At 43.5% G+C, this 11,455-nt stretch overlaps 1 protein-coding gene across 1 annotated transcript in view; it reads right to left on the reverse strand.

Moving 5' to 3' along the window:
- The window catches only part of LOC145392245 (uncharacterized), an 84,806-nt gene extending 75,702 nt beyond the window's left edge, over window positions 1–9,104 (reverse strand). Inside the window, exon 1 of the mRNA XM_080266708.1 lies at window positions 8,993–9,104. Coding sequence (XP_080122834.1) covers window positions 8,993–9,104 — 112 coding nt within the window. The remainder of the gene's footprint in view (window positions 1–8,992) is intronic.
- Between the last annotated feature and the right edge of the window lie 2,351 nt (window positions 9,105–11,455).

Raw genomic sequence — 11,455 nt, forward strand, 5'->3', positions numbered from 1 at the left:
ACTACAATCAAAATAAAACTATTGGTGGGTAATCTGTCTTTCTCAGCACACAACTACTGTTGTTTACTGAGGATTTCCCCTTAACCCGCAGCATACCGATGATGTATGGGTACATCACAACTTTTTTTTTTGCGCTCAATCCCAACAATGTACCGGTTCATTCTGCAATTGCGAGGTCCGTCATTTGCTCATTTTTCAAGTTTCGCGGGTGATGTTTGGTAGGCATATATGGGAGACCTTCCTCTACCAGCCACCAGGCTATGACACTGCATGACCCCGTGTGACCCCCACTTGCCATTGTCTTGGCAACTCACCTGTTAGCAGGTGTGCTTGTGATATATGATGCTCACTATAACAGTAAGGCCTGTACCTATCTGATAACAGTTATATAAGATGGCAAATGGTATAATGTTTGTAGATAAGTAAAATATAGGTTGAAAAACAGAATGTAAGTTGAAACAACAGTCATAGTGAGTCAACTGTGCAAGAATTTGGCAATTTTGATGTGTTCGGTGAGTGAAACAACGCTTATATCACTTGTATGTGAATACCAATCTACTCTTGTACTACATATGAATTCGTACCACGTGAACAAATATCTACCTATTCTGAGTGGTTTGCAATAGTTACCTCTACCACAGAAAACGTGCCAGCAGCAGCGCGTGCCCATAGAATATGGTACTAGACGTTCAGAGGAAGACTTGTATAGCGCACTGATAAGCTCGGGTAAGCATTTATTTTGTTATTTTCCAATGTTTCTCAAAAAAAGCGGAGGTTTGAGCAAAAAAAAAATAAAAATAAAAAATAAAAAATCTGCCAGGATTGGGGGAGGTCACTGGTGAGAAATCAGCCAGGACAGGGTGGGTTAAGCAATTTTGGGGGGGATTTAGGAAGGGAAAAGGGTGTGTAGATCAGATATTTGTTCTAAGATGTTTAGTGGAGAAGTATCTAGAGAAGGGAAGGAAAGTGTATGCTGCCTTCATGGACTTGGAGAAAGCTTATGACAGAATAGATAGGCAAGGTATGTGGAAGGTATTAAGATTATATGGAGTGGAGGGGAAATTGTTGAGTGCTGTGAAGAGTATGTACGAGGGAGCTAGGGCTACGGTGCGAGTGGATGGTGAGCTGAGTGAGTTCTTTGATCTCAATGTGGGACTGAAACAGGGGTGTGTAATGTCTCCATGGCTGTTTAATATATATATGGATGGGGTTGTAAAGGAGGTACAAGGTAGGGCAGTGGATGTGGGGGTGGCCCTAATGAATGAGGGTGAGATTTGGAAGCTTCCGGTGTTGCTGTTTGCTGATGATACAGTATTGTTGAGTGAAGATGAATGGGAGTTGCAAGGTTTGGTGAATGAATTTGGGACAGTGTGTAGGAGGAGGATGCTGAAAGTTAATGTAAACAAAAGTAAAGTTATGGTGTTTGAGAGGAATGAAGTCACAGAGTGTGCAGTGAGGTTGGATGGTGAGGATATGGAGAATGTGAGTGCATTCAAGTACTTGGGTAGTGTGATGAGTAAGGATGGAACTTTGGGGGATGAAGTACGTGAAAGGGTACAGCAGGGAAGAAAGATTGTTGGTACACTGAAAGCAGTGATGAGAAATAGGGAGGTGAGTATGGAAGTTAAGAAGTCACTGCATGATGGTATTGTGATCCCTACCCTGACGTATGGAAGTGAGGCGTGGACATTGCAAGAGGGGAACAAGTCAAGAGTGAGAGCAGTGGAAATGAGTTACTTGAGAGGAGCATGTGGAGTGACGTGGAGGGACAGGTTGACGAATGAAGAAGTGAAGGAACGTTGTGGGGTAGATGTGGATGTGGTTGAAAAGATTAGGAGAAATACACTGAGGTGGTTTGGACATGTGGAGAGAATGGAGAATGAAAGACTGACTAAGAGGGTGTATGTAGGTGAGGTGGAGGGAGGGAGAGGGAGGGGTAGACCGAGGATGAGGTGGAAGGATGGAGTTGAGAGGTATATGAGGGAGGGGGGGGTGAGTTGGGGGGAGGGGAGTCAAATGGTGGGTGACAGAGTGACTTGGAGGCGTTTTGTCTGCGGCCACCCTTTGCGGGATTAGGGCGTCAGGCTATAGATAGATAGATAGATAGACATGATTCAAAAGAAAAAGAGACCTTATAATGGTAAGTAAAACTAAACAGGTAAAAAATACGGGACTGACTTGTGAAATCAGCACGGAATATCGTTGACAAAATTCCCCGAATCCACTGACGTACGAAATAACCAATCATCCCACTAATACTGTACCTCTCTCTGCAGTGCTTCGGTTGCGAATGAGTCATACGTCTGGCAGCTAACGGCGCATGCGCAATGAGTGTAAGGAGTCATAATTTCCAGGGGGTCAGTATTTCTCACTACACCGGTAAAGCGCTGTGGAAACCAACGTATGCATGCACTCATAACTCACCAGATTAGCTTCCAACTGAAATTTTAGAGAAAAAAAAAAAAATCTGTATTGTCATTATTACTGAGTTGCGGTGGTAAAGGCCTTGTCACTTGACAGTACAAACCCGAGCAAATTGGGATGACTTGCACTTTTCTCAGAATTTGCAAGTCATTGACCGAACCGGCCACGAAAAATCGCCCACACTAACCCCACACAATGCCCATGAACCCCACACCAAGGCCCATTAAACCAAGTTTATGGGCCTTATCCTACACAATCGCCACACAACAACTGAAAGAATCATACGAACGTAGTCAGAACAAAATATGATAAATGAATTCAACATGAACTTTACATGAATTCCTCATGAACACACAGACATTGACGAACATTAGCCGAAGTTGGTTGTTTTCCACATGAAGTGCACAAGAAAGCCGAATGATGCACAAAAAATGCACAAGAATCACACAAATTACTGGAACCAACCACGAACCCAATACGACTGCAACAGTGTCAAATATAAATACCTGGGGGGCACCCTTTTATTACCTGCCCCCTGCCGACCACTACTAGCCTCCATGGAGTCTGTGGAACTTCAACAAGTTCACCTACGACAAAGCTGCCAAGGCCCTAGCCCTCTACACCCACATCAAATCTAACTAATATGCGCACATCCGCCGCTGGACCCCCCACCCTGCTACGGAGCCACAGCCCCACCCCCACCCCAGGAGGACACCATGGCGGGCCAGGTGAGTGTGGGACTGGCCCAGAGCAAGACGGGCACCGGGGCACCCCTACCTTGTGTCCCTCTTCTCCTCAACCGACCCAACTGCGACATCGCAGGAATGCGACAATACTTCTCGGCTGGAGCAGCCCTTACCAGGATCAGGGTGGGACTGCTCCAGATAGTCCCAGGCAATGCCGCGGTAATGGCCACTGTACGTACTGGGGAGGGAACGGCCTCTGTACGTCCCTCAGTTGCTTCCCCCTGCAGCCCTGCGGTAATGGCCACTGTACGTACCGGGGAAGGAATGGCCACTGTATGTCCTTCTGCTGCAGCCACACCTGGAGACCGCCTCAGTGTGCTAGCTATTGAGCACGCACCGACAGGCAAAGGCAGGAGTGGAAGCGTGACGACAGCTACTGTACGCGTTGGGGAGGGAACGGCCACTGTACGTCCCTCATCCACTTCCTCCTCCTCCTATGGGAGTAGCCATGCAGTAATGGCCACTGTACTTACCAGGGAGGGAATGGCCACTGTACGTCCCTCAGCTACTTCCCGTTGGGCAGGCAGACCCACAGCAACGGCCACTGTATGTGCCAGGGAGGGAACGGCCACTGTACGTCCCTCATCTGCCTCTTCCTCCTTCGGGAGCAGCACCGCGGTAACGGCCACTGTACGTACCGGGGAAGGAATGGCCACTGTACATCCTTCTGCTGCTACCCCTAGAGACTGTGGAACTGCAACGACAGCCACTGTTCGCGTTGGGGAAGGGCCAGCCACTGTATGCCCTTCATCCGCAGTCTCGACGGTTCTCCTGGAGGGGAAGGCCCCTTGTGCGGCTGGCTCACCACCTCTCGGCTGTGTGGGACGCCCTTCTCTCTCTCCCTCCAAATGTGGTTCCCCGGAGGTGCTGCCGTTCCAGGAGTGGTGGTGAGGTCCTGTCACCAAAGTCCGGGTTCCTGCCCTACGATCTGCCCCTGGATGAAGCCGGCCCCTGACGGACACCCCACAGGAGAGGTGCCGCAGCCAACCCCTGATGGCGCCCCAACCTAAAGGTGGCCGCAGCACCAGGGATCCCAGGGCCAGCCAGCGGACCCCGAGGCGGGACCGTTCCGGTACTGCTCTCCGTCAGCCCTCCACCAGGAGTAAGAAGTGGCAGGCCCGACTCCTGACACTGTTTGGCCCCAGTCCCGAGCGCCACTTACCAGGTCGAGCCCACCAGACAGAAGGGCCTCCCAGCACCCCAGACCAGACACGCGCCTGGGTCGTGACGCCCCTGAGAGCTGTACCGTGCCTCCTACAGGAGAGCTCTCCCAAAGGGCCCCCTCCCACTCCCGGGCGCCACCTCAGTTAACCCTGGGCCTCAGGAATCCAGTGATGACACCTCCAACTCCCAGAGTTGTGTTAAAGACTAAGTGCAAGTGACAATCAGTGATGTGAACAGTGAGACAGAAACAATACACAAGGTTCTTACTCTAGCTTACCCAAGGTACTGTGTTTGTGCTTCAGCCCTTCGGTGCGCGGCCCCAGACTAACCTACTAAGGACAGTCCAAAAGACAGTATGAGTGATCAGTGTTGCCACGGCTAAGTGACATCCCCTCTTGCATTGACTCGGGTATAGACACAGTGCCCATGTGATATGAATGCTAGTATTAATTACCTTGTCACTTCACGCTATTCGCACGTAGTGTATCTTGATGTGTATATTGAATGGAAATTGTGCACTGGCTCTGACATCCATACCGTGCCCTTGTGACCTGTTATATATGTGTATTGAAGTGAAATTGTACACTGACTCCGACATCAATACGTTGCCTATGGACACGTTGTACCAATATTAGTCACTCTGTCACTTTACCTCTTCCATATTCAGTATATCTTTGTATGTGTATTGTAAGGAGATTGAATTTAGACAATAGATGTGTTAAGGTATACTGCTGAGTTTTTATGCCCTGTTCTTTTGTGAGTGTTCTACTTCCGGTCTAGAAAGAGGACCCCGCTCAGTTGCTGGTGTCTTTAGGATGAGAGGTTGGACTAAAAACACCCAGCATAACACTAACAATAATTTGGTGAGTTTGTACAATACCACCTGCTATTACTAAGATGACAGAGGAGGAGGCAACAACGTGGATTCGCGCCACGCAAGTGGAATTCGAGTGAGTCGCGCGCAAGTGGAGTGCGTTATATGTGGACTTCTTGTGTTTCGTGTGCCGTCTTACCATATAGTTAAAGGGATACTTACACGAATAATTGGATTCAGTTCGTGTGCTAGTCTGTTGCAATTCGAGTGCTAATTCTGTGATTTGTGTGCACGTCGAGTGCAATTTGGACGGAATTCGTCCTACGGGGAAAGCTTACTTGATTAATCAAGTTCAATTCTGTTGTCAGACTGGCCCAATGGGGAACTTTCAGCGAGTCGTCTGCTACCTAATTCGGTCTACGGTAGCGCTATCCCAGTTACCATGGATGTAATATTTGTGGATTATTTTTACTCCCTTGTCGAACTGTGAGATATAGTAATGGCATATATCATTGAGAATAATAAAATACTACTATACTTAGAAAACTCATAACCAATATGAATGATCTTTTTAATTTGTGCTATTTCATGGGTTACGATGGTAGACTCGCTTCTTAAATATTGGTACTTCACAAATTCTCTTTGCATAAATGCAATTTTGATTGTTGGATATTGTAACTGATTCCATACATATATGAAGTCCTGATCATTATTCATTCTTAACACCGATTTTCGACATGACAATCATTGACTTACCTATAAATTATTATTTTGTACATTTTACCTCTTAACATTTCTCCAATACACTCGCGCATGTGCACCAGAGGGACAGACCAGGATTTGAGAAAAGGCCACCGAGTGTTTACAGAAACAGACGAAGGCTAAACATGGTTGGAGAAAAATGTGGTTGGCGAAGGGTCAGGTTCTTAAAGTGCTGCTGCCTAAGATGTACAGGAAACCATTTGGCTTTTCACTCAGTGTAAAGTCACCCATAGACAGAAGGAAGAGGAAAGAATGAAGGAAAGATAGATAGAAAATGGAGTGTTGTCACCCGTAGACAAAAGGACGAGGAAGAAATGAAGAACAACAGAAGAGGAGGGAAAGAAAGGAGGAAAAGAAAGGTCAGACACCCAAGTGCAGCACTACATGCTGTTACCTAATAAATGTTGAATGTTTTCTGTGATAAAAATGTTTTCTTATCCATTTCTTTTTTCATAAACTCTTACCAGTGTGACCACACAATTATTTTGAAGTTGCTACAGTTTCTTATTCCTAGTTACCTGTTAACCTGTAAGTGCTTACTCCCTAGAAAATACACATTCAGACAGGAACAAATTGCTTTCCGGGGGCATGTGTAATATAGACTGAAGTCGTACCAAGTTTCCAGTGCCATATAGAATCATCTATGTTCCTTCAATTTTTGGAAGGGATGGTAAAATCATAAAACGTACCAAATGATGATCAGGTAAGCCTTTGAGCCTCCGAAAGATTGATGTCAGAAGCCTAACTTTTTCAGTCCGATGAGGACATATAGTTTTATTCTTGCTGCCAAACGATTTTACCATTTAGAATATACTGGAAGGAATTAATGACGCTGTATCATCCAATTCAGTCTCTTCTGAGCTGAACAAAGTCATCGGAATAAAAAATGATTTACGTCCTCATAGTGAAGGAAGTAATCACACTCATGTAGCAGCACTAAGCTAACTTGTAATTGTCTTTTTTGTATCCTCAATATATAAATCAACGTACAACATACGAATCATGGAAATATTGACTTCAAAACCTTGGTTAATCGCCATAATGGTCTAGTAAATGAACCGTATACACATCCGCCTTCTCCGAGAGCTAGCGAAAAGTGAGCTAAGCCGCGTTTTCGCGACCTTAAAAGTCAAGATATTTTGACTATAATCTTTATATCGCATATTGAGTAACGTGCTGATACCCGTTTTCGTGAGCACCAAAAGTCAAGACGATTTTGAATTTTGAGCATGACTAGTCAAGATTGGTCAATGTTCCTCCCGAGGTATTTTGACTGATATTGACTTTCCATTTTGTAAACAAACCCAGCGTTACCGAAGCCGAGCCACACTCGATAGAGAAAATGAAAGAGCATGTGGCGGTCCCATAGAAGTTTATTTGAAATGAAGAATCCGAATTTGCTGTCAGCTGATACCTCTGGTGAAGCCATCTAGCAGCAACTTTAGTAAAGTTTTTAAGCCCATCGAGGCATAAAAGTGGTCCCATATAAGGTTACTTGACATGGCTAGTTATATTTACAGCAAACTGAAACAAGAACATCGCCTCAGGTCCCAGAGTAATTTTACTCTTGTTTTTCCCCGATGCTACTACAATGTGAGGGTCTTGAGGATTTCGACAATTTTACCTTGTGTCCAACAACAGTGGTACAGCTGTCCTTTCATCTGACTCCAAAATTTCAAGCAAAAGCCCCGTCTGGTTGGTCACATGACGAATAACATCATATAATTCCTCAACTTGCAGAAAATCTCCCTAGGCAGCCATATGGTGCACAAACTAGTGTTTATAGATGGCTCTGATGTAAAGGCAAAACCATCTTGCCGACCCATTTTCGCGACACTTGAAACTCAGTATCAGTCAAAATGGATATCAAGATCATCTTGACTTGAAAATGTCGCGAAAATACGACTCTGTGAGCTATGTTTTATCCCGCCATGGGGACGGTCGCCTCTTGCGTATGGAAACAGATGTCAAGTGGCGGTATTTGGCAAATATTAAATTTAAGAAAACTGAGGCAATGACAAGCATCAAGAAAGCACTATTCTTACTCAAAAAGACGATACGAATGTAGATATGAAACCCAATTGCACTGAATTCATCAGTAACACAACGAAATGACTGTGTGTAAGGGATTGCCAGATGGAAGCCCAATGTACGCATATGCATAATAGCCAGTCAAAGGTATTCTTTCATGGGCATGATATTTTTTATCAACGAGTATTTTAGTCACTTTAATGGTCTATAGTGTTGCTAACTCTTGTAAACAAGTTTATCCAGATATAGTCACAATATTTATGTTACTTTTCTAGGTCTGGACTGAAATAGGGCTCACCAGCTAGGTAGCAGACGCCACCTGAAAGTCCCTCATTCATGTGCTAATTGTGTGATTCGTGTGCATGTTGAGTGCCATTCGGACGACATTCGTCCTGAATGTGGCCGGGGTTAAGACTCACACGAATAATCAGCTTCAGTTCGTTTGGCATTCTGACCTAATTCGAGTGATATTTGTGTGACTCGTGTTCAGTTCGGTCAAAGATCGCAACACAAATCACACGAACGTCAGACGAACGTTACACGAATCCAGGGCGAAAACATTTAACGTTTTTTTTTTTTTTCCCACGAACATTCGGATAAAAAATAAGGAGCCTCTTATTTCTTTGCCGAACTTGGCCCCGTCTCTGACACCCGTCCGACCCATCCACGAATCTCCCGAATCAAGAGACGAATATAGGCGAATTTTAGGCGAACCGTAAAAATCTGAATTTTTTGCAAGTCATCCTGATTCGTGGCGGTTCGTACTGTCGTGTGTCACGGGCTTAAGGGTTGGTACTCAAAGTTCTTGTCATTGAGTGAACTATCCATTGGAGAGCAGAAAAATAATGAATTCCGTTAGGGGTTGAAACGATAATAGAGCCGAAATCTCGTATCGAATGGGTTGATAGGAATAAGGCAGTGTCTGACTTCTCCAAATCGGAAAGTCTTGTTAAAAGCTTAATAAAATAATCTGGTGGTAGCAAATATAAATACACAAATACGTCATGGGAGTGAAGGGCACTTAAAACCACGAGTAAACAAACTGCCTTACCTAGGGTGATGGGAGCATCTGGGTTGATGAACAAGTACCTCTTCTCTCTTCCCCCACCCACCGCCATTTCTGCCAGGACCGCCAAAACCATCACCACGCCGACTGTTCGCATGGTTCCTTTGTTTATACTGTATTTTCTGCTTTTGTCCTTTCCTTCGTCGCCCTTTCCTGTTTATATTCTTGTTTAACTTTTACCCTCTCCTCTCTTTTTATTTTCTCTTATCCTTTTCGATTTTAGTACCGGTACGTGTTCATGTGGCCTGCTTTTATCCTTCCCTTCGTCTTCCTTTTTCGTTGATGTTATTTTTTTCCCTTCTATCCTCTGTTCCTGTCCTTCTCTTCACCTTTTCAGCTTATTACTGTTGAGCTTTTATTCTCTTCTGTTTCTGCTTTCCCTTCTTTATGCCTCCTGTTCTTTCGCTTTATATTTTGTTTAGCTTTCTATAGTTCCTACTTCATTGTTCGTAGTATTTTTGTTCTCTTGTCCTTTCGTTTTTCTTGCTAACTTAGATCTTGCTTCTCTCTTCTTATTTCTCTTTCTCTTCCTCCTTGCTGTCTTGTCTCCTCTCTTCCTTTCCCTTGGACGCTTCTTTCTCTTCTTACTCTTGTACTTCTCTTTTTCTCTTATCTCTTCTTTTGCTATCCTTATTTATTTGTTTATTTATTTTTTGCTTCCTTTCCCTCCTAAAGTTATCTTTTTCAGATTTCCTGCCTCTTCGTCGTGCTTTTGTTTCTTGTATTCTTGTAGGCTAATATTCCTCGGTTTTGCCAATATACTCGAGTCTGAAAACGGAGAATATAAGTATAAATATATACATGTAGTCAGTTTAATTAGGAGAGAGAGAGAGAGAGAGAGAGAGAGAGAGAGAGAGAGAGAGAGGGAACAGGCTATGCTGTGCTGTCTCACTTTATCTGCTTATCTGTGTCTCTTTGTCCGTTTGTTTGGCCATCTATCCATCCATCAGTCTCTGTATATCTATATACCTACCTCCCTACCTATTCATCTGTATCTGGCTACCTTACTATCTCTTTATCTATCTAGCAGTGTATCTATATATTTGTCCATCCATCCATCCCTCTATGTCTGTCTATCTATCTGTCCATCTATCTACCTATCTGTTTATCTATTTATCTCTATTTGTCTGTTTCTACATATCTATCAGTGCTTTGTTATCCTATTCTTAAACCGACCAGACAGGAGGGTTAAGTCTGTGTTGTCTGTATGTCTGTGTATATTCATATGGCATACACACTCTCTCTCTCTCTCTCTCTCTCTCTCTCTCTCTCTCTCTCTCTCTCTAAATTTAAGCATGTATGTATGTTCCTGTGTGTTCATCCATGTGTGTGTGTGTGTGTATGTGTGTGTGTGTGTGTTAATTTTAATGGTGTCGGTAGAAGCTGTGGTCAAGCCAACTCACACACATGTGACCACAGGTACGCGTCACACACACACACACACACACACACACACACAATATCTAAAGTAGGGCCAAACAAAACAAACAGTAAAATACGTTTTATCTTGGCAACGCTGGACGATTTTATTCAGCTGAACGAGATCCATATTTGACTTGGTTAACCCCATGCACCCAAGGCTTTTTATTACTATTATTATTATTATTATTATTATTATTATTATTATTATTATTAAGCTTCGCAATATAAATGGCAAATCTTCTTTGTTTTCATTATTATTGTTATTATTATTAATTTATTATTATTAATAATATTATTATTATTATCACTTTTTTATGTTGATATTACACAGGAAGGTACTCTAGGGTAACCCAAGTCCTTGTGCCAAATATAAATGACTGACGTATTTTTGAGTGAGATACTCATTTTTATTCCAAATATTGCATCTTTGATTTTGAAATATCTCAGAAACTGAGATACAGATATTTGATTGAAGATTCTATTATAGGAATGTTTGCTGAATAATTCTGGCTCAATATTTTGCCATTTAGCCTAATGGGAAGTACAGTATTCAAATCTGCTCAGTTTTTTCTATGCAAAACGTTTTAGAGAAAACCACAGAAGCTTTAAAGCTGTAATTTTCCAGATATAGCTGTGGTCCCTCTTATGATCTGAAAGGAATAAGAACATAAGAAGTGAGGATAACTGCAGTAGGCCGGTTGGCCCATGCTAGGCAGCTCCTAGAGGAGTAACTGAACTACTAGAATGAGATAAGGATAGCAAAGAAGAAGGCTCTCCCCCGCCCTCCAAACCCTCCAGCCGAAGCCGGCAGGAAAAAGTCAGAAAGAACACCACGCCGTATAGAAAAACTGGCGTGGACATTTTACAGGAAAGTGTGAAAGGAGAATAGAGACTATCACAGTGTAACCTGAAAAGGAAAATTTATGAATTAGTATTGGTTATAAGATTTTCATTTTTCTATATCCACCCCTTATTAGTCATATGCTTATCTAGCCTATGCTTGAAACTCTCAGTGGAAGAGGCAGC

The sequence above is a fragment of the Coenobita brevimanus genome, chromosome 21 (genome assembly GCF_032717465.1).
Source record: "Coenobita brevimanus isolate Jiangsu-jjx chromosome 21, ASM3271746v2, whole genome shotgun sequence".
Classification (NCBI taxonomy): Eukaryota; Metazoa; Arthropoda; class Malacostraca; order Decapoda; family Coenobitidae; genus Coenobita; species Coenobita brevimanus.